This window comes from Saccopteryx bilineata, chromosome 10 (assembly GCF_036850765.1).
Source record: "Saccopteryx bilineata isolate mSacBil1 chromosome 10, mSacBil1_pri_phased_curated, whole genome shotgun sequence".
Taxonomy (NCBI): domain Eukaryota; kingdom Metazoa; phylum Chordata; class Mammalia; order Chiroptera; family Emballonuridae; genus Saccopteryx; species Saccopteryx bilineata.
This window is the reverse complement of record NC_089499.1, coordinates 18,972,153-18,997,701: the sequence shown is the minus strand read 5'-3', so window position 1 is coordinate 18,997,701 and position 25,549 is coordinate 18,972,153. Positions and strand designations below refer to the sequence as shown.

Below are 25,549 nucleotides of genomic sequence, written 5' to 3'. Positions count from 1 at the left end.
CACCCTAGGCATCGCTGGAAATGATGGACCAGACACTGCCTAGCGATGGATCTTAAAAACACACTGAGTGCAAAGGCACAAATGGAATGACATTCAGAATGTGATGCCAGCAAGTCTAAAAGGAATTCCTGTAAACATGTTAGCTCACTCTTTCATAGGATGTTGTATTTCTAATTGATTAAAGAATAATATATCCTATCCTGGATAGGGATGAAGAGAGGGAGAAATGGAGAAGCACTTGGATAAAAAGATAGGTGGATGGATAGTAGATAAAAGGATGGGTGTCAAGGAGGAAGGCAATGGTGTGCGTGTGTGTGCACACACGCGCATGCACATGCACGCCCTGGACTGCACTCAGGTGCAGGCACACCTGCCAGCTGGGAGGACGTACCTGAGGCCGCTGGCTTGTGGCCGGGCTGGCCCCCCTGGTGCACGCTCTGCTGGAGCAGGTTGAGGCACTCCCCGAGGCAGCTGAGGGTGGCGGCAGAGGTAGCTTTCAGGAGCAGCAGGTCCTGGTCCAAGGCAGTGAGGGGGCCAGAACCGGGCAGAGACTCGATGGCATGCACAAGGTTCTTCTGCTGCCCTTCCACCTGGTTCATCATCTACAAAACAGCAAGGAGGGAAGACAGCAAGGAGGAGGGCGTCAGACTTCTCCTTCCAACAGGCTTGGGAGCCAGCACTGAACCCACGGGACTGGGGAAAAGTCGGAGGGAAGTGGAGAGAGAAACCACGATCACCCGGATGACAAGCGACATCAGAGTCAGCTCAGAGGGTGTTCAGTACATGAGGCCTCTGACGATGCCTGGGTGAGATCTGTCTATCCGAAGGCACACACCTTCAGCTCTGATCACAGGAGAATTTTGGATCTTTAGAGCTGAAAGGGGCCATTAGGGCCCTTTGGATATATCATTTTACAACTCTTCTGAAAATATGTCAGTAATAACTACGTCACAGGTGGAAGTCCTTGTGACCATCTTTAAGGTTCTTTTACCGTGAAAGGTTATCTAAGAGAGTGGATAAACCATGCCTTGGCCTAGAGCAAGGTTAATACCGTGCTTTTCCTCCAGCTCCTATCTCTAACTCCGTGGCAGTCTTTTTGAAGTTCAGGAAACGAATGTGAAATCTAGGGCCGGTGGTTTGTACAAGTGAGATCAGAGCAAAACTGGCCCTGAACCCTTCCACCTCCCCAAAACTGTGAAATAGGATGTGTGACTTTCTTCACACCATGTAAGATGCCAGGAAGAAGGGAAACCCCGGGATTCAAGAGCCAGCCCCATTCCACGGCGGATGCTATGACAAGCCCAAGTAGCCCAGCTACAGTTCATACGCTACAGAGAAGCAGTCGTCTAATCGTACCTTCAAATTAACAAATCAAAGAGAAAGGACCCTGAGAACTAGAAAAGGACTGCACTGCTTATCATGTGAAGCTCATCGCCCTCCTGTTGTACAACTTGTCTCATCACTAAACAAGATGATGTAAGGATATTGCACATCTAGCAAATAAACAGCCATCTTGAAAAGTGGAGGAGCAAGAGCAACCTGCCCACAGTCCAGGGCCGGGCAGCACCCGAGGCGGGGACCAGCGCCCGGTCTCCAGACCCCCATCCACAGGGCCGGGCAGCACCCGAGGGAGGGACCAGCTCCCGGTCTCCAGACCCCCGTCCACGGGGCCGGGCAGCACCCGAGGGAGGGACCAGCACCCAGTCTCCAGAGTCCCGTCCACGGGGCCGGGCAGCACCCGAGGCGGGGACCAGCGCCTGGTCTCCAGACCCCCGTCCACAGGGCCGGGCAGCACCCGAGGCGGGGACCAGCGCCCGGTCTCCAGACCCCCGTCCACAGGGCCGGGCAGCACCCGAGGCGGGGACCAGCGCCCGGTCTCCAGAAACCCGTCCACAGGGCCAGTGCCCGGTCTCCAGAGTCCCGTCCACTGTTCCTTAAGCTTCCCCCACAAAAGCCATCCTTAATTTGAAGCAACACCACCTGAACTGTCACTACCGTCCCCAGGATCCTTGTTACCGTCATGATGTCACCAGCTGGAGAGAAGCAATAATAATTCTGTTAGGACCCCTGGACTCAGACATAAAACTCGTTCCACGCTCATCTTTATTTTCCTATGCCCTTTTGAAAAAAGAAACTGGCTGTTTTCTAGTGGTCTGGGTAGTTGTCTGCTTTAAAAAAATAAGACTTCATCCATGGCAGTCCTACTTACCAAAATGGGTGTCATTATGTCAAAAAGATATTAAAAATCAGTGTGGACCATATTTGCACAGGCAAGGTTTGCAGCATTCGCTCCTTAATGTGCACACCCACCCTTTGACCATGCATATTATTATTTGCAGATTATCTAGGGAGCAGTGGATCTCAAACTATTGTAGTCAGCATTTCTGTAAATTCCTATCGTCAAACCCTGTCTTAGAAAAACGATGTGTTGATACCTAACCATCTGGCTCCCGAAAACAGTACCTGAGGTACAACAGGGGCTAAGGATTCACTTCTCCTTCAGGTCTTTGCTCTCAAGTCACTTTCTGAAGAAAGCTTCCTGAACCACATAATTTAAAATCTCCTCTCCAGCCCAGCGCAACCCTTCGCATGCCTACCCTTTTTACCAACCTCTTTTTCTCCGTAGCTCTTACTACTACCTTCCAACCCAGTTCATAACTTATTATATTCATTTGTGCTAGGGTCAAAGCAGCAGTTATATCCTTGCTGTTCACCAATATATCCCACGTACGGTAAAAATCTGTTGAATGAATGAAGGCAAGTATGAACGATTCCCAGTCTCACTCTTCTGTCACCTGGTGCAAGAGACCTTTTAACAGTGCACTGGTGACACCTGTAAGTCTACAGCAATCATGATGCTCGATTAGAATATGGTTTAGATTTAGTAAAGGATAATACTTCCATTATCAGTTTAGGTTTGCCAAGGAATACTACCAATTGGTTTAACTTTAAAATAAAATAAAATGTTTATGTATTCTTTTGACAGTCCAACTAGACATAGTGCTGCTGACAGCCAGGGAGCAGTGGGTCTCAAACTATTGTAGTCAGCATTTCTGTAAATTCCTATCGTCAAATCCTGTCTTAGAAAAACGATGTGTTGAAAAGGAAGAAGAAAATCCAATGATGAAACATATAATACCTTATGTTCTTGACTATTATGCATGATGCAATCATGCTTAAGAGAAAAGATAAGTATATGATATAATTAAGCCATTAACGACACGGAATACACTTGTTTCTAATCAACAAAAAGAGCTAACTATATATATATAAAAAAGAACTAACTATATTTCAATTACACTGTATAGGATAAATACCTGTTATTTCACAAATACAGATTATTATGTAAATCTGAACTAATAAAAACACAAAATGGACTTATAGAATCTTCTAGTCTATGACAGTACAGACACCTGCCCAGAGGTGGGATCCACATGTCTGCTCACTGAAAAGTACCGAGAGCCTATTGCCAGTGCCAGAGCCAGGGCCGCCCTGCTAGAGGGGCATCTGAACCAGCAGTGGAGACACTGATGGTTACAATGTCTGAAAACCAGTGGCACCGAGAGGGAGAGGGGTCAGGAGTGCTAAACACCCCACAGGTCAGGGCACAGTTCGTACAACAAGAACTTCCCTGCTCCAAATGCCAAGGGAGTAACCCTGGGCTGGAGACACATAAATAAGTAGGCACCTGACGGACTTCAACATCGTTCTGGGTAAACGGAGCCCTGACCACACAACAGGCCAAACACGGGGCTCGACACACAGCAGACTGCCCCTCGAGATTCACCCCCCCTTCCATGTGATACAAAATAGAGCGTTAGTCTTTAATGACACGATCGATGCCAATCTTCACTTCATTTCAGCGTCATCAGACTCCAAAAGAAATGGAATGAACCCTAGAAGGCAGGCAGGGCAGGGCGCTCAGCCTCGGAGCTGTGCACCCGTTATTACTGTGCCCAGCAGTTCTCGGACTGGGAGGCCCTGACAAAGAATCACCTTCGGGAGAACAAGTTTTAGCTATTTCCATACCTCATTTTAATTAAGGGCACATGTGAAAAGATGAATGCGGCACTGAAAAGCTGTATGCAACCAGAATGCCAACAGCCAGGGCTGAGAGCGGCTTCCTCTCCCTCTCACATCTCGTCCAGGCCGATCCAGAGAAGAGCAAAGAACAGCCAGGAACAAGCAGCCTCGCCCACCACTCCCAGCCTCGGAAGACATCCGAGCTCTCAATGCGTCTCCCAAGCGCTGATCATTCATAGTGTTTAAAACCAACAGAAAAGATGCACAAGTTTCATTTCTTTCTGGCACTTGGCTCCCACAGTCAGACGCCATCACCATCTCGTAACACAGGGCGCAGATTTTGGAGACCCGCCCCCTGGCCATGTCAGCTCTGAGGTTGTGAAATCACATACACACTAGTCAAGTTGACCTTCACAGATAAGCAGAATTCACAGGGCGGGGGGGGGGGGGGGATTCTATGGCCCGTGCATCTAACACCAACAATGGTATACGCACGACCAAAATCAAATCATAGGACTTCATTCCAATCAAATCAGTGAGGGCAGCTTGTGTTTTATTATTTACTTTATTTCAATAAAGCTGAAACCAAGATGCACAGACCCAAACCCAATGTCATCCCGCTCAACAAGCTCAGGCCTGGACAGAGAGAGAAGTGAAGGGGACAGAAGGGGACAGGGGGCTCCACCTGCCTCGATTGCTTCAGACTGCTCTGAGCTGCAGACCGTGGAGCAGGCGTGAGGGGCGCCGGGAGGCCCAGACTTCCCAGGCCGGATGTCCGTGAGCCCCAGCTCAGGCGCCCCTCCGTTAGCGATCACAGGACGAGCACCCAGCACCTTCCGAACACCGATTCCCTCCCAGGACTGCTTGCCTCGCTTGGTCGAGCCGCCTGGGCTCACAGATTCCTCGGGACCATCAGTCACTCAATCCGCCTTGCCTGGAATTAGACCCAACAATCTGATGCCAGCTTCAGGGTGGCCTCGGTTTGGCATTTCCTGTTAGCCTGGTGTAACTCCACAGCCCATGTGAAGTCTCCCCTCTGGGTCAGGGATCAATCCTTGGGTAAATTAGGTACTTTTTCACTTGGCCAAAGTCCTCATCAAAGCACGAAAGCCATGCTTAAAGGCACCGTGGAACCAACACACACACACACACATCTTACCGTCTCCATTAGTATAGATTTACTATTCCACTACCCTCATTAACATTACTCTGATATCCCAGAAATGGCTTGATAGCTCATTACAGAAACTTCCTGAAATATCCATCAATGCTGTAATGGAAACCATCAAACACAGTTTGTACCCTAAAATTCTTTGACTGCCTTGCCTCGCAGTTTCCACCAATCCGGAACTGTTGCATTGTGACCTTTACCTCATCCCAATCTAGTCCCGGTCCTGTAAACTGCACTTCAGGTCCTCAAACCCTGGCCTTGCCCACCTTCTCTCAGAGACACCCCCAGGGCCCCGTGGAGGCGGCGGTCACCCTTATAGAGCGAACAGTCAATCACTCTGCCTTATCAACGCCACAGCTGGTGCCCCTACAAGAAGGGGAAATTCGGACACAACACATTGAGGGCAGAGGAGAGAAGCCACAGGAGAAGATGGCCTAGGACAAGGAGAGAGACCTGGAACAGCTCCTTCCCTCACAGCACTCGGAAGGAACCAGCCCTGCTGATGCCTTGACCGTGGACTTCCAGCCTCCAGACCTGTGAGACAATCCGTTTCTGTTATTTAAGCCAGCCGCTTCATGGTACTTTGTTACACAGCCCTAGAAACCTAAGACATAGGCCACAGACATCTTGCTACATTGATCAGCACAGATCTCATTTTAATGGCTGCATTGTACAAGCAGGGCAGAGCCTGCCTTTGGAGCAAAAACTCCTTTGATGCAATCTCACCACTTCCTCCCTTCAGGTAATGTTTGCTAACAGAAAATCCGAGGTGCAGAATGCATGTTCAGAATTATGTAACAGCCTGACCAGGCAGTGGCGCAGTAGATAGAGCATCAGACTAGGATGTGGAGGACCTAGTTCGAGACCCCGAGGTCGCCAGCTTGAGCACAGGCTCATCTGGTTTGAGCAAAAACCCACCAGCTTGAACCCAAGGTCGCTGGCTCCAACAAGGGGTTAGTCGGTCTGCTGAAGGCCCATGGTCAGGGCACATATGAGAAAGCAATGAATGAACAACTAAGGTGTTGCAACGCGCAATGAAAAACTAATGATTGATGCTTCTCATCTCTTTCCGTTCTTATTTGTCTGTCCCTGTCTGTCCCTCTCCCTGACTCACTCTCTGTCTCTGTAATAAATAAATAAATAAAAAAGAATTATGTAACAGAAGATGCCCATACAAAGGTTAACAATGCTTGATTTTTAATTCTAGGTGTCACTATTGAAATGTTAACATGTTGGTAAGAAGAGGCACAAGAGATAAAAGGAATACTTTCTTTGTTTTCAAAGAAAACAAGACAGGTCAACAGAAGGATTTGAGTAGAAGGTAAGGGATCCGTATGTAATCACCTTGTTCATTCATTACTCACTTGCCTGAGCTCTCTACCCCCCCCCCCCCATATGAAGACTCAGACCTCATGGGGGCGCTGTACACGGATGGAGGCACACTCTCTGGACACAAGGTTGGCCAACCAGGCACAATGCCCGTGGCCAGGGCTCTGCAGCAGCTCCACCCTCAGGAGGCTCCTCTGCTTTGTTTTCATTAAAAATATTTTTCAACCCCCTCCCTACTTTTTGTACAAAAGTAATACTGCTCTCAGAAAAAAATAATAATAATAATAATCAATGGAAGAAAAAAATTACTCAACACATCCAAAACCGGAAAAAATAAATGTTAAAATCTTGGTGTGTATATATACAATTACAACATTTCTATGCATATAAATGTACTTTAACTTTTTATGAAAATGGTTGCACATCATGCTTGTAACCTTTTTCATTCCATATACCATGTCAATAAATTTTGACAATGCTATGTGAAATACTGCCGATCACTCCATCACATAAATGTGCCACAATTTACTGCCCAATTCCCTACTGCTGGACATTATGATGAGGTCTAACTTTCTTCTCTTTGACAAATTACAATTTGACAAACTTCGCTGGAGCTAAATCTCAGCATAAATTTGTAATGATTTTCTTAAAATAAACTCCTAGAAGAGGAATTGCCTTAACATTAATTTTCAGGCTTTTGATAAATACTGCCAGATCATAAAAAAAAAAAACTGTACTGATTTGTATTCCCTCAGCACTGATAGAAAAGCCTGAGCTTTCTTTTTTATCACTCTCCAAAACCATCTTTTCTCTTAACGAATTTCAGAGGCAAAAATCAAATAAAAATAAAAAACAAAACCAGTATTTCATTGTTTTAATTCAGTGGGTCTGTCTCTGTATAAAGTGGGGTAAAGAAGGGTTAAGATGTCTCCATGCCCAGCAATAAGCAGTAAATAAGCCCTAGGGATCTACTGTACAGTATGAATATAAACAACAATATTGTGCTATAATCATCAAACTTGCTAAGAGACTAGAACTTAATTTGTCCAGCCACTAAAAAGAAAAGATCATTATATAATGAGATAGAGAGGTATTATATATTGTTCAATGGCACTCCTATGACAATATATAAATGTATCAAATTAACAAGTTGTACACCTTGTATTTACACACAATGTTATATGTTAACTATTATATGTTATATATTATATGCCTCATTCAATTAAAAAAAAAAGTTTCCATATCCGTTAAAGAAAATGTCCGCAACACAGTGGATAGAGCATGGACTTGGGATGCTGAGGACCCAGGTTTGAAAACCTGAGGTCACCGGGTTGAGAATGGGTATTATCGACATGATCCCATGGTCACTGGCTTGAGCCCGAAGGTTGCTGGTTAGAGCCCAAGGTCATGGCTTGAGCAAGGGGTGACAGGCATGGCTGGAGCCCTCTGGTCAAGGCACATATGAGAAGCAGTCAATGAACTAAGGTGCCACATCTACAAGTTGATGCTTCTCATCTCTCTCCCTTCCTTTCTCTGTCTCCCCCCTCTCGCTTTCTCGCTAAATAAATGAATAAATAAATAAGACCACAGTGAGTCCAGAGACAGTGTTTCCTGCAACAGGGTGGAAGCAACCTCGTGGATGACTGGGGGCGGGCACTAGTGTAGGGTGTGAGGGTGGGCGGTCCCCCGCACGGAATGGAAAATGTCTGGCAGAGGTCGTCAAACTTTTTATAAAAACCGCCCACTTTTGCAGTGCTGGTCGACCTGGTCCCTACCGCCCACTAGTGGACATTCCAGCTTTCATGATGGGCCAATCACAGCGCTGTTTGGTTGCACGGTAGGGACCAGGTTGACCAGCACTGCAAAAGTGGGCGGTTTTTATAAAAAGTTTGACGACCCCTGGAAGGAAGGGGAGGGACTATTGGAAGAACCACGAGGATCCAGAAAGGTCTCAAAGAGGCCACATTTCTCCCCTAAAAGGTCCCAGGGACAAGGGAACAATGGGAAACAGTTTCCAAGGCCCCCACATCCTCACAGTGCCAGAGGAAACAGTTCTGCCTGAACCTTGCCCAACTGCCTCGTTCTTCTGTCCCCAGGAATGGCATTTGTCCACCTTTGCCACGCCTAGGAGAAGAGCAGGAAGTGGCCCTTGGCTCTCCCTACACTGCCCTGCCCCTTCCCACTGTCTTCATTCACCTCTGCTATAAAAGCCCCTTGCGGGAACAGCCTTCTACATGAATAACAGAAGCGGGGCCACCTCACGTCTGGGGAAGGGGAGCTCTACAGTTCACAAAAGAGCTTTCTCATGCATAATCCCTTGTCCTCCCAGCTCTGCCCTGGCCACAAGGCAGCTCCTTTATACAACCTGGGGGCCCAAGTCACGCTCCTGGAAGTGCAGAAGTTAGGACTACAGTCCAGTGTTCTTCTCTGCCCCTTTTCTCAGGAAGCACACAGAACAACGCTGCTCTTAGACGATTCAAGATCACGGTATACACACACACACACACACACACACACACAGACCTGGGTGCTCACCTAGCATAACCTTCCACTTAAAAATTAGATGCTTGGGGGGCAAGTGCCTTATCCACTGGGCCAATTCACCCCCCAAATGAATGAAAACAAGTCAGACCACAAATTCTTCCTGGGCCAGTTCTCTAGAAAGGAAAACCTGCTTCAGAAACAAAAAGTGAATACTAAAGGGAAAGGATTCGTTCTGCATACAGTGTGGAAGTTTCAAGTGGAAGTTTCTCTTAGAAGCTCTCTATTCAGAAGCTCTTAGACGTGCACCATGTAAAAACAAAACAAACAAACAAACAAAAGACTAGGCTGCTGTTTACTGGTCCGCTTCAGAAGTCCTCAGGTTGACCGCCATTTCTCAGCAAATGCTGGCTGGCACGCTGGTGTGTGTCCCTTGCAGAAAGGCACCTTACCAAACAAGGACCAGCAGGGACGAAGCTAATCCACCTGCCGGAGCCTGTTTTACATGTGCTCGCTCATATTCCACAGCCGTGCTCAGCCTATCTCAAAGAACCTCCCAATTTCTTGGATATTTAATCTCCACTTTGGGAAATTCTTTCGTTCTGCCAAGAGAAAAGTTTATTTCTAAGAATCCCCGAGGCAAGCACGCCGACAGACATCCGTAGTCTGACTCCGGCGTGGCAGCACACATCTGTTTTCCTTACACCAGGCCTTAGCTCTGCCTCATAAATTTTGCCTGCTAATCTCTTTTAAAAAGTTATTGGTTTTAGTTCGGATATCTACCCAAAGTAGCAGACAAGAACATAACAACATAGTTTCCTTTTCCAGCTAAAATTAATTTCAATAGTGCCAATTATTGTCAGGAAAGAAATGCATCTCCAAAGGGCACTTTAAAGGGGGGGGGGGGAATTGGACAAGAATGTCACGACTCCAGGCGAATCCTGTACAGCATCTGAGCCCTGGCAAACGAAACTCTGAAGAGATGAACGCGTTTATCAGGAATCTGCTCATTTTCAGGAATTAGTCTGAAAATGAAAATGATGGTAAGGGATAAGCCACCAGTAATTAATATTTATTGTATCCCCACTGGGTAAATAACACTGCACTCGCCGTTTTACAGAAGAGAGACCAAAATTCCTGCACACAGGCTGCTTAAAATGTCATCCTGAAGGCGCTCAAATAGGAGACAGAATCGTAATATGAAATAGACTGTGCTTTGCAAAGGAGCTCACCATCCTTCGCAGATGCCTGCGTTTGAAATTGCTTCCCGGCGACAGAAACGAGCTGGCCTGAAGCCATTCCCATTCCTCCACGCTTCCTCGTGACTTTGGCACACGCTTTTTAAGAAAGCCAAGTGTAAGAGTGTGCAGAGCCTGTGATCATTATCCATAGAACATACACGCAAAAGGAATTTGTAATTAGTTCCATACACATCTCTACACCAGGGCTCAGCATATTGATTGACTCGATTAATTAACCCTCTGCCACACAATGAACTCTTTATGGGAAGAGCCTACAGAAACGTACTCATCAAAGGACTGTCCACGGGAGATGCAGAACAGATGTTTTTCGGGTCGATGGATGGACTGAGATATTTAATCCTAATTCAGGAATCTGATGTGCGTGAGCTATAAGGATGCACAATATTCACAAATACTTTAGAAACACACTTCACAAGAAGATTTAAGCGTCAACTGGAAGATCGGTCAACACTTTCATCAGAAACAATAAGCTGTCATGAGGTACTTCCCTGAAGTTTATGCTAGTGTGGTATATGAATGCCAAGGTGACACAGTTTCCTGTCAGAGGGTTCTGGGTGTATGCTAACTTCTTATAAAGATTTATGATAAACACCCAACTCCAACCAAGCCCAGACCACCCGAACTTTTTCCTTTCATTCATTATACCACCTCATAATGCAAAACCAATAGAGCCCACCAGGTCAGGAGTTTAAGAAGAGCCAAGGGCCCAACCCATAGTCCTTTCTCAGCTTAATGTCTCCTGATGATTTCCAAAGTCTAGAGAACAACCCAGTTAGTTGTGTTACCTATTTTCCCGTATCAGGTTCACGGATCTAACGCTTCCGCTAACGCAGTGGATGTTAAAACTACCGACATGGAGCTGTGGATGCTGCCACAGCATGAGTCAACTCTCACTCAAGAGCCCTGCGGAGTCAGGCCTGTGCGGCTGTGATTAAAACAGCCCTCTCTTCCACGGAATAAATTTTTCTCTTCCCACAACCATTGCCAAACCTGAGCGAGAGAGAAAACAAAATGTCTGGCCCTGGCAATGACCTTGGAAAAACACAGGATCTGAAACAGAATCATGAAACATATCCAACAGTGGCTTGCGTATCTTGGCCCTGACTTGTCGCGAATATACTGCCTACCCGGGCAACTTTGCACCTCTTGGTATTTCTCTCAAGTTACATCTTGCCTACAAAGCCTTTGCTCTTCACCCCTCATGGTCAAAGTTCTAGCAGGCTGGCAACGCCCAGCTCGGGGCAGTGCTGCCCCATGAAGCTCTCCTCCTTCCCTCAGCCAGATGTCACCATCCCCCCTCCCCCCAGTCTCTCTGATCCTTGCTCCAGCATTCACTTCTCTTCCTTTAAAGTCTTGAGGTTGGGGGAGCGGCTCTACGCCCACATTCCCTTAGCACCTGGCTAGTGCGGGGCAACCCTAATTAAGTTCTTAAAGAACCACTACATGTATCCTTCATGCTTAGGGGCCACTGCCTCAGTCTTCAGGTTTGCTCTTCCCGGCGAACGTGCCCTACGGCAGTTATATCTATGGCAGGAGTCTAATTTTGCCTAATCCGTGCATATACAGAAGGAAAATGCATTTTCTCTTTCGGTTCAGAAAAATACTTAGAAATGACTATCTCCCTTCAGACTTATTTGTGTACCGTTAATTCACCCTCTTCAAACTAACCATTTAGAAAATGTGAAACATTAGCTATTCTTCCAGATAATTTGTCATGCCTCCCACTGCAAAATAAACAGGCACGGTAATTCTTTCCACAATTACAATGTAAATAACTATTTCACTCCAGGCATTAAATTGGTTTTATTATCATGTAAATTTAGTAGCAATAAAAGGTAACACTCAGCAGGAAGAAATGCCCACTGGCTCCCTTCAAAGGTTTCTAACTGTAAAGGTTATTCTCCAAACCATCAGAACACCAAACAAACGAACAAAACAATGTATCTAAGATATGCAATTTCTTTGGTTAAAAAAAAAAAAAGTTTAAAATACTACTTCAAACTACTTTATGCTAGATTTTAATAAAGCTGAATTTATTTCAAATTTCAAGAATGATTTTCTCAGGTTTCACGTTGGGTAGGTATCCTTTTAAGGGTGCTCTAGTCCAAAAAGCCTGGTGAATCTGAAAACAGCCATCATCTGTACCCACTCCACTGTTGCCCCCTGCTGACCGGAGGATGGGAACCTTGGCCAGACAGAGTCCTTTCCCGGGAAAAACGGCAGCTATAGACAAGAGAAGCCTACTGGCCTGAGGTGTGCCCCGCCCCTTGGGGAGTAAGAATGGCAAGGGACATGGTTCCTTAATGCCTTTAAGCCTGAATAGAGGAAACAAACATGCGCATATGCAACCATCAAAACACAGTATAAAGTTATACTGTTCAGTTCTAGAGTGTGCTGTCAGACTAACAGGTCTCTGGAAACGGTGAGACCAATGAAGACAGAGGCCCCCTAAAGACTGGTGCTTCTCAGCCTTTTCCCTATTAGCGAACCCCACCTCACTCGGCATGGGCCAGTTGATTTCTTTCAGTAATCGGTCCACACGGGAAAATCGGAGGACCCAGCAAAAATCCCAGATAATTGCTTGACTTCAGTCAGGTATTTTTTAATGGTGAAAATAGCTCATGGTCCTGCTAAGAGAGAAGGTTCTGGGGTCCATGGGAAATTGATAATGCATAAGTAGAGGAGAGCAGATACAAGTTCATACCTAGTGAGTCTGCATATTCTCCCCCCCCCTCCCTGCCTTCTCCCTCCTCCCCATCCTCCCCCTCCGGGAAGCAGTGGAGTCTAAGGTGTGTGTGACCAGGCTCAGGACCACTTACTAAATGCAACCTGGGCCATGTTGGTTAATCTTTCTGGGCCTTAGCGTTTTTGTTTTTGTTTTGTATTTTTCTGAAGCTGGAAACAGGGAGAGACAGTCAGACAGACTCCCTCATGTGCCCGGATCCACCCGGCACGCCCACCAGGGTCGATGCTCTGTCCACCAGGGGGCGATGCTCTGCCCCTCCGGGGCATCGCTCTGCCGTGACCAGAGCCACTCTAGCGCCTGAGGCAGAGGCCAAGGAGCCATCCCCAGCGCCCGGGCCATCTTTGCTCCAATGGAGCCTTGGCTGCGGGAGGGGAAGAGAGAGACAGAGAGGAAGGAGGGGAGGTGGAGAAGCAAATGGGCGCTTCTCCTATGTGCCCTGGCCGGGAATCGAACCTGGGTCCCCCGCACGCCAGGCCGACGCTCTACCGCTGAGCCAGCCAGCCAGGGCCTGCGTTCTTAACATGTAAAATTAAGACTCATAAAGGTTCTTAGGGAATAGGCACGTTGTGAGGAATGAATTAGTCAGTAATTGTGAACCACCTAGAAATCCTCCTAACACACGGCAAGTGTCATAGTGCTGTTCCCACTGCGGCCACTGCCACCACGGTTACTGTTCTACAGAGTGAATGGCACGACGTGGGAAGGGCTAAAACCAGAAACAGGCATGGAGGAAGCGCTCCGTAAATGCTCGCGATGGTGATGGAGAACACCAGTGGAAAAGTAAGCACAGTGGAAGGGCATTTCTATCCTTATTTTAGCAGGACCTCGTAGAGCCTGTTTATTTAAGAAGCAATATATTCAATGTAAAACATATTACACTTCCCTTGCAGAACCATTTGCCTTCTCTCTTGTAACAAGTAGTTGCCTTACTTATTTTTGAAAATAACAGTACTAAGCCGCTTTCAGTCGATTCTCCTTATTTGCAGTAGTTACGCACCACAGAGTACCCACAAACACTGAATTAGCAAATACTGAACTATTTCTCTTAAGGGAAGCATATGAGGCGGTTCCTGAGAGTCTGTAGTGACATTTTCCGCAACTGAAACGCTACGTGCATTATAGAGGTTTCTTTGCCAAAGCCCTCCTAAAACAAATGGGTTTCATTGGCATTAAAAACGGACTTTTCTGTGTAATCCTTTGCCAGAATAACATCTAACAGGTACGGTCAATTCTCATTATTCACGGTAATTGTGCTCTATAAAGTCACCAAAACCAATGAATTAGCAAATTTGCTGAACCATTATTCCTAGGGCCAGTGTGTCTGTGTGTGTACACACGTATGCATATATAGCTCTCAGAGACACAGATTATCATCTTAAAATGCTAATTAAAACAACTCATCCTGGTAGATTCTTTTTTCTTTGCTTTATGAAAGAGAAAATGAAGGTCAGAAGTGTTCAATCACTTGCCTGGAACCCGGACTGGGATTCCAACCACGACCAACTGGCCCCAGAGGCGGAGCGTCCTGCCTTACACTGAGTAGCCCTGTCCCACGTCTGTCCTCTGGCCCTCTCGGTGTGACAGGAGAAGCCAGAGGGCAGAACATCACCTTGTGTGATCTTAGCTGGGAGCACGTGCACTGTGTGACAAATTTCTCGATGTTTTGCACACGTCTGCAAATGACCACAAAAGTGCCACGAGTATCAACGTGGGGAGTTACTAATAAATTTTAGCAAGCAGAAGAATTTGAAAATCCGTGCATAATGAGGATAGGCTATTTTTTAAAGTCTTCATCATCGGTCTCTGAATCGTCAGAACCCGTCTCACCTGCAAACTTAACATTTTTCACGCTGCATTTATCGCCTTTTGAAATCTATGAGCCAGCCAGCACTAACCAAGAAGCATTTGTCATTTTCCTGACTCTGGGGCATGTGACCGAGCATTTATTTGGCTTTTGGCCTCGCAGCAACGCTGCCCCACTGCACGTTTTCAATCAGTTATCATCTATCGTATGAATCCACCAGTTTAGCCGCTTTTTTTGTAGTTTCATTACACCCGATAGCTGTTAGTTTAGCATTTTCCAAAGTGGCCTCACCTACAGATCAGTGAATTGCCTCCTTTTTTATTTATTTATATTTTGGCTGTACCTTAGTTTGCTTCATTGCCCTTGACCTCGTGGCCAGCGGCACTGTGACTCACACCTGACCAGGCTCACCTAACACCCCCATTTCCTTGCGCAGGCACATCGCAGCCTTCTCGCACTTGAAACACTGACAGCACTTCTATGCCACGCTCAACCAGTTCAAACAGTGAAATCACAGACAAAAGGCACAATCAGGCGCACTAAATATATCACGAGAAGGATACTCGGGTACAATAGGAGAACTGAAACAGGAAGGCAGAGGGTCGCCTTGCTCGACCTCAGCTGGGAAATACGCATCGATAACTGGAAATTTGCATGTGTCCGTGAATGACCAGCTGAGCGTCTTAAGTACTGATTCTAGGCTTACACACAAATTGTAGCAAGAGGGCAAATTTGCAAATGCAGAATCCATGAAAAATGAGGATCAACTGGATATATTTTAGACATTGTAAAGCCTAGAGCTATCAAGTTAATACAAATGAACTCAAAATCAAAAGGGAAACATGCAATGTCATATGTGTGTGCACACATGCATGTGTGCATATGGTGATATGAAACCATTCCACACACAATTATACGGTTCTGAAAGAAAACACTTCTAATTCACCATTGGCTTCGCTGCGAACAAGGCAGCATAACTTAATTATTTTAAAGCTCTGTGATGAACACTAAATTGCAACAATCTCCACCATGGCAATTATTCAAGTTCAGAAAAATATGCCGTATTTTTCGCTCTATAAGAAGCATTTTTCCCCAAAAGGGAAGGGGGAAAATGCGTCTTATGGAGAGAAAAATATGATATTTTATTAAATATTTTAACACACCATTTGGTTCACAATATTTTTTTCTTATTTTCCTTCTTAAAGTCCTAGGTGTGGCCTGACCTGTGGTGGTGCAGTGGATGAAGTGTCAACCTGGAACGCTGAAATCACCGGTTCAAAACCCTGTACTTGTCTGATCAAGGCACATATGGGAGTTGATGCTTCCTGCTCCTCCCCTTTTCTCTCTCTCTCTATCTCTCTTTCTCTCCTCTCTAAAATGAATAAATTTAAAAAAAAATTTAAATAAAACCCTAGGTGTATCTTATGGTCAGGTGCATCTTATGGAGCAAAAAATACAGTACTCAAATATATGCTCCTAAAACTTTAAAAGGTATTGATTTTGATAAAGAATAAACCTTCTTGCCTTTCCAGGCGGTGGCGCAGTATATAGAGCATTGGACTGGGACACTGAGGACCCAGGTTAGAGACCCCGAGGTTGCCGGGCTTGAGCGTGGGCTCATCTGGTTTGAGCAAGGCTCACTAGCTTGAGCCCAAGGTTGCTGGCTCAAGCAAGGGGTCACTCAGTCTGCTGTAGCCCTCCGATCAAGGCACATATGAGAAATCAATCAATGAACAACTAAGGAGCCGCAAAAAAGAATTGATGTTTCTCATCTCTCTCCCTTCTTGTTTGTCCCTATCTGTCCCTCTGTCTGACTCTCTGTCTCTGCCACACACACACACACACACACACACACAAAAAGAATAAACTTTCTCAAATACCTGGTATTGGGAACTAAATTATTCTTTGGAAGGCTTTACACAACAGATTTTACTGGATTTCACAGTCCAAACTCATTTTAATTGCTAAATGATATTCACCTATGGCTTCCGTTGTGCTACCTTTAATTGGAGTCATTTTCTTCACAGTTCACAAGGCAATTTTTTTCTAAGGCTATTTAAAGTTCTGAGAAGAAACACTGAAAACAGGTCTCCAGCCTGGACAGGTTTAAACTGCACACTCTGCTAGGCAAGGGGGTCCGGTGATGAACGAACCGATGAAAATCCCTGCCCACGTGAGCTGCTGTTCTAATGGAGGAAGCTGGACCATAAGTAAACAAAAAAAAAATGTGATGAATGTTACAGAGAAAAATCAAGCAGGTAAAGAGCGAGAGATGGGGGTAGGGAAGGTAAGACGTTTCAGATTTTAAGTAGGTGGGTAATCTGGGACAGTGTCACTAAGACAACCTTGGAAATTTCCCCAAGGAAATCAGAAGAAGCCATGCACACAGCCAAAGGAAGAGTGCTCTAGGAAGGAAGGGGTGACAGGAAATGCAAAGGCCCTGGGGTAGGAGTAAGCCTGGCAAGGCCAACAAACATCAAGGCCAACTGGACTCCAGTCGGAGACGGAGAAGAGATAGAGAAGGTGTGGAGAGGCAAGGAGGGGCTGCACGTGGAGGGCCTGCTCGACTGTTGGTGAGGTCTGGATGTCACTCTGTGAGGAGGGACACATTAGAGGTGTTTACGGGAATACTTCACAGAGACTACGCGTTTGGGTCCAGACCACTGCAAGAAAGTATCAGCAGAAAGCAAATCGCAGTGTTTTTTTTGGTTTCCCAGCACATATAAAAGTTATGTTTACACCATACTTTAATCTATTAAGCGTGCAATAGGATTATGTCTAAAACAATGTACATGCTATAATTTAAAAATAATAAATGCTAACCATCATCTGAGTCTGTTGGGAAAAGGGTGCCAAAGACTTACTCAACACAGGTTGACACTAACTTACAATTTGTAAAAAACTCAATTACCTGTAAGGTGCAACAAAATGGGGTACGTCTGCAATTGTTTTATGTGGGGTTTATTTATTGTTTCTTAAAATTTCAATATTCAAAAATATTTAGTCTGACCAGGTAGTGACGCAGTGGATGGAGCGTCGGACTGGGATGCAGAGGACCTAGGTTCGAGCCCCAGGTTCGAGGCCCTAAAGTCGCCAGCTTGAGTGCGGGCTCATCTGGTTTGAGCAAAAAGCCCACTAGCTTGAGCCCAAGGTCACTGGCTCCAGCAAGGGGTTACTCGGTCTGCTGAAGGCCCGTGGTCAGGGCACATATAAGAGAGCAATCAATGAACAGCTAAGGTGTTACAGCGCGCAATGAAAAACTAATAATTGATGCTTCTCATCTCTCTCCATTCCTGTCTGTCTGTCCCTCTCTCTGACTCACTCTGTCTCTGTAAAAAATAAATTAAAAATATATATATTTAAAGACTGGAAACCCACATACCCACCACTGATATTCAACAACTGCTAACATTTTGCCATATTTGCTTTATCTGTGTGTATGTGTGTGTTTGTGTTTGTCTCATACCCTTATTTTTCCTGAAGCAACTGAAATTAAGTCACAGATATCTTGATACCTCCCACCTGAATATTTCAATATGCATCTCCTAAAAGCCAGAACATTCTTCTACTTGTCCACAATTCCACGATCTCACGTCATAAAATTAAAAGTAATTCCATAGGCCTGACCTGTGGTGGCGCAGTGGATAAAGCGTCGACCTGGAAATGCTGAGGTCGCCGGTTCGAAACCCTGGGCTTGCCTAGTCAAGGCACATATGGGAGTTGATGCTTCCTGCTCCTCCCCCCCTTCTCTGTCTCTCTCTCCTCTCTGTCTCTCCCTCTCTGTCTCTCTCTCTCTCCCTTTCTCTCTCCTCTCTAAAAAAAAAATTAAAAATAATTCCATAAAACTCTCTAGTAATAGTCCATATTCAGATGTCCTCAACTGTCCAGGCCATTAAGATCCATAATCTAGAATTTGGTTGACATGTTGCTGGAGTCTCTTTAAAACTACGAGGTCTCTATCCGTTTTTTTTTTTCCTCTTTGAAGGACAAGGACTTTACAGGAGGTCCCACAATCTGGATTTGTCTGATCGCTCCTTCATGGTGGCATTTAACTTGTTTCTTGATCCCCTATGTATTCTGTAAGTCAGAAGGCAGGTCTGAAAGCTGGATTAGATTTGGACAGTGGAATACTCCATTGGTGTTGCTGAGAATGTCACACTGCTTCACATCAGCAGGTGCATCACGTCAAGGTGTGCCACCATAGTGATGTGCAGTGTGAACAATTAAATAAAACAGGAACTGCCAGCTACCTTCTTTGAAAGACATATTTTTTTTCTCTTTTCAAATAGCAGACAATCTTTGGCATCTAACACATACACACACACAGATATGCCAAATAGCTACCCCGTTCCCCAACAACCTTCACATAATGGTACTGGAGAAGGTCATCAGGAAAAAGACCACCGGTTTGACCCGCAAGGTGAATCTGGGCCGTCAGAGGCTCCTCACTCCCGTCCCCTGTGCTTTGAAATGTGCACTCAGCTTACCTTCCCTGCTCCCAGAGACTGACAGAAAGGGCTCAGCCTTGACACAGAAGTGTGGTGATGAGGATATCTGGATTGCGTATATGACTGACCCCAGTTAAGGCCTCTATATAAACTTCTAAGATTTGGTAGGTGACTGTGGGAAACCACTCCCCCAAGGCAAGGCTCCTAAGTAAGTTTCCTTGCTTCTTAAACTTGTCACCTTGGTCTCTTCCTGCCCTCCAAGTACTGGGGCCAGTTTCAGGTAACACCTGGGAAGCTCCCGGCCAGGGCTGCCACTCAACAAACCATTTGGCATTCCTCAATGGTATTTGCCTAAATCAATTATTTCTGTGGGGATTGCAAAATGGTGATTTTCTAATTCTATCATTCTTTCTGCACTTATTAGTTGACATTCGCCCTCTCCACCATCTGCCCCTTTCATTTTTGCTCTCACTTCAGACTCATGGATTACCTTTGTCATTCTCAACATGATACACTATGACCACTATTCTCTTTCTGACACATCCCACGAGCCTTTTCAGACGCTACAGAATGTCCCAGGCTCGTTACGTACTTTCTCTGTTCCAGACTGAATCCACCGTTTCAACACGGGCAGGTTTTGAATAAAGAAGGCATTACTTGACTTTCGAAAACGAGCGCTCCAGCTGCAGGATTGAGCGCTCCAGCTGCTTATGAGCAAGGTCAAAAGCAAAAAGGCCAGGAGCAGGCACGCTCTGCAGGCACCCAGGTGAGAGCTGGTGACAGCGGGGTCCGTCACAGAGGTCTGATTCTAGATATACTTTGAAGGAAGAAGACGATGAGATACTCTCACAAATCTGATATGGAATATAAGGGGAAAAAAACGGAATAAATGACAAAGAATGACGTTTGGAATCTAAGCAATCAGAAGGATGAAGTGCCTATTCATTAATACGGGGAGAGAGGGGAGCAAGCTCTGGGTATTGTAAGTTGAGCAAGGATAAGGGATGTGGAAGGAGTTCAAACACTGCATTTTGAATATTTGAATGAGCGACTTTGAGGGTATCTGTCAGGCATCCAAGTGGAGATGTTAACGAGGCAGCCGGACCCGTGAGCACGGAGGTGGCTGGTGCTTAGCATACAGATGTGTTTACAGCCACAACTCTGGAAAAGATCGCCACGGGCATGACTAAAGACAGAGGAGGGGAAAATTCCAATATTTGAGAGACTAGAGATATGAGAAGAAACAGGGACTAAGAAGAGTGAGCCGAGAGGTGGGAGGAGGCACAGGAGAGCGCAGTGTCCCGAACAGGTGTCCTGTGACCGGTGGACAGCGTTTCAAGAAGGGAGGGACCTGCTGGATCCCACCCCACTGACAGGGCAATGGAATGTGGACTGGGAACCGACCAACCTGGGGAGCACTAGTGATCTTCATGTATCCAGGGATAAAGGAGAGGTGTGGTATGGTGACAGTGTAAGATTCAGAGGTGGGTGCTTTAAGAGAAGAGGAAGGGAGAATGAGCTGATAGTTACTACAATGTGGACGAACCTCGAAATCATTATGCCAAGTGAAAGAAGGCAGATATAAAAGGTCATGCGGTGTATGGTTCCATTCATGGAACATTCAGAATAGGTAAATCCACAGAATGAATACTGGGACTCGCCGGAGGCTAGGAGAGGGGGTGATGGGGGCTGGCTGCATACGGGGTACAGGGTTTTTTCTTGGGGTGAGGGAAAAGTTTTGGAACTAGACAGAGGTGATGACTGCACAACATTGTGGATACACTTACTATGACTGAAATAAATGTTCATTTAAAAATGATTAATAATTTTGCTTCGATTGAAAAAAAATGTTAGGAGAAAAAAAAATTAAGCAACAATTCACCCATCTCAAGACTAGACTATCCTTCATTCTTCACCAAAAATAAACGTTACTTAGGGTTTAAGTCAATGAATGACAGAGACTATCAAGACTTAGGAACAAGATGCCACTGAACTTCAGAACTAGGTTTCTCTACACTCAAAGTCTTCTGAAAACTTTAAAAACCAAATTGTGAAGGGACGCTCGCAGCTCTGAACGGCACGTTGCACCCACACTGGTGACTCCTCTTTTCACGGTCTCTGGATCACAGGAAACATCGAACGGACTCAGCACGATTTTCCAGTTAGTTGTTAAAACATAGTAACCAACTGAACTTAGTTATTTTCAAAGCCCAGTAATTTTTTTAAATTTTTTTCATCTACAGGGAAATGTTCCATTCCTTTTGAGATGAGTGATCTGTTATTGCCCCACTCGCCTGGTGGTCACTAAGGAGTATTTGATCCAAATCAGTAGACACCATAGGAAGCACTAAAGTCCTTTTAGCAGTGCATGGCACGTGGTACGTGTCTGGTTGGTATTTGTGGGAGGTCAGAAGGGAGACAGGGCAGGAATCGAGATAAAACTTGGGTCTGGCCAGCCAGTGCTGAAGAAATAGTTTCAGTAAAGGATACCCAGACTTCAGGCCATCTGTCTTAAAGTGGCTTCATTAGGTGCCAACTCTCACAAAGCACAAAGCAAAGGAGGCAGTATTGTACTAGCCGGCAAGGAATTCAGCTCAACCACTAACATCACGCGTGACTTCGAACAAATCACCGACCTCTCTGAGCCGTGCTCGCTTCATCTATACAATCAAGAGGTTGAACTCGAGTGACTGCAACATCTCTCCCAGTGCTGAAAATGATCCTTTCTGGGGTTTCTTTAAAAAGGCCTGTCTTTAAGCACGGGAAAAGGCTGCATAATTCCTGTTCACTGACAGACGACAACAATCCCAAACTCAAGTCCTCTTCTTCCCTTAATAAACTGTCTCCTTCGCTTCAGAGCACTGTACTCTTAGCATGGCTCTGGGATGCTGGTGACAGAAGCTGCTGGGTATGACGGAGCCAGAAGTTATAATTATTAGATTATGCTTCAGAATAGTTTCACCCAAATTGTTCCTCACGGTAGGTAGAGGCAGCTTGCTAAAAAGTTGGAGGGCCCAAACTTGGCTTCTGCCTCACTCCCAGAATTCTCGTGAGTACCAGAAGCCTGGTCAGAACTAGATAAGGAGGCAGGGCCCAGAGATGTCATCTTTCTTTCCTTTCCAGTGAGCTGCATTCTCAGATCTTTCCCTACTTCTCCCAGATTGTTGGGCTTTTTTCTTCACCAATTTCTAGGAGCTCCTTACACAACAGGGAACTGGCCCTTTCCGTTATGAGTTGTTGTGACTCTTTCCCCAGTTTAACTCAGCTTAGGATATATTTTTGGCCATGAGAACTTTTGTTTTTATAAAGTCAAATTTATGAATCTCTCTTTTTAATTTTTCCATTTGAGAGTGGGGGGGGTAGGGGGAGAGAGATTGAGGAAGGAAGGGAGAGAGAGAAGCATCAATTTGTTGTGCACTCTTTGATTGCTTCTTGTATGTGTCCTGACCCCAGGTGGGATGGAACCCACGACCTTGGCGCACCAGGATGACACTTTATCCATTGAGCCACCCAGCCAGGGCCTCTCCTCTTTTTTTATTTGTTTTTGGCTTAAGATTTCTTTTTTAAGTTATGTTTAAAAGGTCTTCCCATTCCAAGGTCAAAAGGAATTCTTGTGTGATTTCGTCTTACTTTCCAAGTTTCATTTTTTCACACCTAAGTTCTTTGCCCCTTTTCCAATGCGTCATGGCACGCACACCCCTCGGGCAACGTCCAGGCACTGCAAACTGGAGTCGTCCAGATGTGGGAAGCGTGGGCCGGGCCAACAGCAGCTTCTGAGATGAAACAGACACAGATCTGAACCAGCTCACTTCCTGATCTGCGGAGACTGGAGGCAAATGATTTTAACCTACCCAGTCCTTCATTTCCTCCTCCAGAAAGCAGAGAGAGCATGACCTGTTAAGCAAGTTTTCCTAGGATTAAACAAGGCAACTATGAAAAAGCCCTCTGCACAATGCCCATCATTGAACACGTGGTCAAGACACAGTAGGCTGCCTCCTTCTTAGTTCTCCATTTTCCTCCATCTGTGTGCCTTTTTGAGTAATATACTTATCAAAATCCATACCAAGTTTTCTGCCCATGACAAGTGTAATAAATGTCTGAACAATACTTAGGCAAATTGACAATGATGAAAAAATATTACAAAAACATTAAAATGGGTATATTTTCTTTTCATTTTCTTTCACATACTTACTTTTTGTTCCCACTCCCCCCCCCAAAAAAAAGATGATTCTGGAATACAAGGGCAAGAGCCAAGTCAGGGGATGAATGTGGATGTGGCTGAGGGTCAGGGATTGTGCATCATCCTAGGAAACAGGCTAGGGGCCATGGGAGGACCCTTAGGCCCTGGATGACCCAAGAGAACAAGCTAGAAGAGATTAAAACCCTCTTGAGACACTCTCTTCTCCGTTTTTTCCCTTGTAATCTGAGCTGTAGAGTAATCTAAATTTGTGACTCAAATATATATGCTGTATTTCTATACTTCACTGATATGTTATTAAATTGAAATGATACGCATTTTTATTATTGATTTTCTTTCACTTAATATATCATAAATACTTCACTATCATATTATATATATATATATATTTTTTAAATAAACACGATCTTAAGGGCTATCTGGTATTCCATCATATAGATGTTCCTTATTTCAGCTGAATGAATATTAGTGAAATAAAACTGTAAACAATGCAATTTCCAAAATAAAAATTACTAATAACTGCTAAACATGTGATACTTTTCAATCTCACCAGTAAAGAAATTCAATCTCACAAGAAATGAAAATTAGAAGAACAAGTAGATGCTGCTTTTTTTTTTCTTTTTTTGGTCTGATGAACAAGTTGGCAAAACATTTTCAATATGATAATACTCGGTGCTGGCAAAGGTTCCGGGAAGTGAGCAGTCAAACAAACTGCTGGCCAAGGGTATGAATCAGGATGACTTCCCTCCAAACCATTTGGCAATATGTTCCCAAAACCTTTCAAAGCCCATTTCTGTGCAGATGAACAGAGGGTATGTGCGCAACCAGAAACGTGTCCTGAACTACCCCCTGGATAGTCAGCAGCTGATTTACATATTGCATGTATCAAATCCTTATGTCTCCGAGTCACAGATGTTAGGACGCACCATCTGCCAATTACTAAATACTGATGGAGGATAAAGATTAAGGGACCATGTGACGGATCTCGTAACATCCCTTCCCCCCCTCCCACCTCTGGCAGGCAGAGATGCCTCTGAGAAGCTAGCAGAACTGGGACAAGTCCATGGGGTCTGGCCCCAATGCTTAAATTTAGACCAACACCCATCACCACTCGGTGAACCTTACAGTAAACAGGACACACCCACGCCATGGGACCTACATGACAGTCTTCCCTGGATAACAGGCTGACATCATTCAAATCAGATCACCGGGCCCAGATAGGCAAGATCGACTGCATATGTGTCTGAAGGCCAGATGGTGCAGAAAACACAGATATGCTTGTTGGAACTCATTTTAATGTTATCCCCCAAACCCAAGCCATATGGTAGAGGCTTCCCTGGCTGGCTGGCTGGCTGGCTGGCATCAGGAACCGGACATTTGAGACTCGTAAACAAGTTACCAAATGCAGAAGGAGAGAAGGATGGAGAGGGCTTGATTCTGGTCCACTTGGATCATGAAAATAATGTCACAAGAAAAGAAAAAAATACCTGTGCATTCCCCATCCCCCCAAAAAACACACTCTGTTTTAAACTAGAACTGTCATTCTGAACATTGGAGCAATCTGGTCTCAAGACCTGCCTTTTAAAGCGAGGTGGGAAAATCTTGTCATTTAAAAATCATCATGCACCTTTCAAACGTCAGAGTCTGGAAAGTATACACACGCGGTGGATGTCAGAGGAGGAATTAACGTGCAGCGCACACTGTGGGGCTCAAAACTTCCCATTTAATAAAAGCCACTCGGCCGGAGGAACTCTCCGGAACAGCCTTATAAAGGAAGAATTTACACCAAACGAGAATACAGATGGATTTCCCCTGAGGTTCTGACATTTTCTAAGCATTCATGGCAGGATAACTGTAGTCTCCTGCCCTAAAAGTAGTTGGCTGTCCTTATATTCTAATATGCATTTATCTTCAAGTCTCAGACTCAGTGAAAACTTGGGTTCTAATGGCTTGTGGAAGAGAGCCCACTAGTTTTTTACTTTGACAGCACTTGACTGGATTGAGCTGTATAAGGCCCAAGTAATTAACAATCCATTAAAACGTATCTGTGTGCCTTAAAGGGCTAGTTACCACCAACTGAAGAAAAC

The 25,549-nt window shown here is 45.3% G+C and overlaps 1 protein-coding gene across 1 annotated transcript in view; it reads right to left on the bottom strand.

Annotated features, from left to right (window-relative positions):
* Nucleotides 1–25,549, bottom strand: part of OSBPL10 (oxysterol binding protein like 10) — a 295,305-nt gene that overhangs the window by 86,174 nt on the left and 183,582 nt on the right. Inside the window, exon 5 of the mRNA XM_066244416.1 lies at nt 392–602. Coding sequence (XP_066100513.1) covers nt 392–602 — 211 coding nt within the window. The remainder of the gene's footprint in view (nt 1–391; nt 603–25,549) is intronic.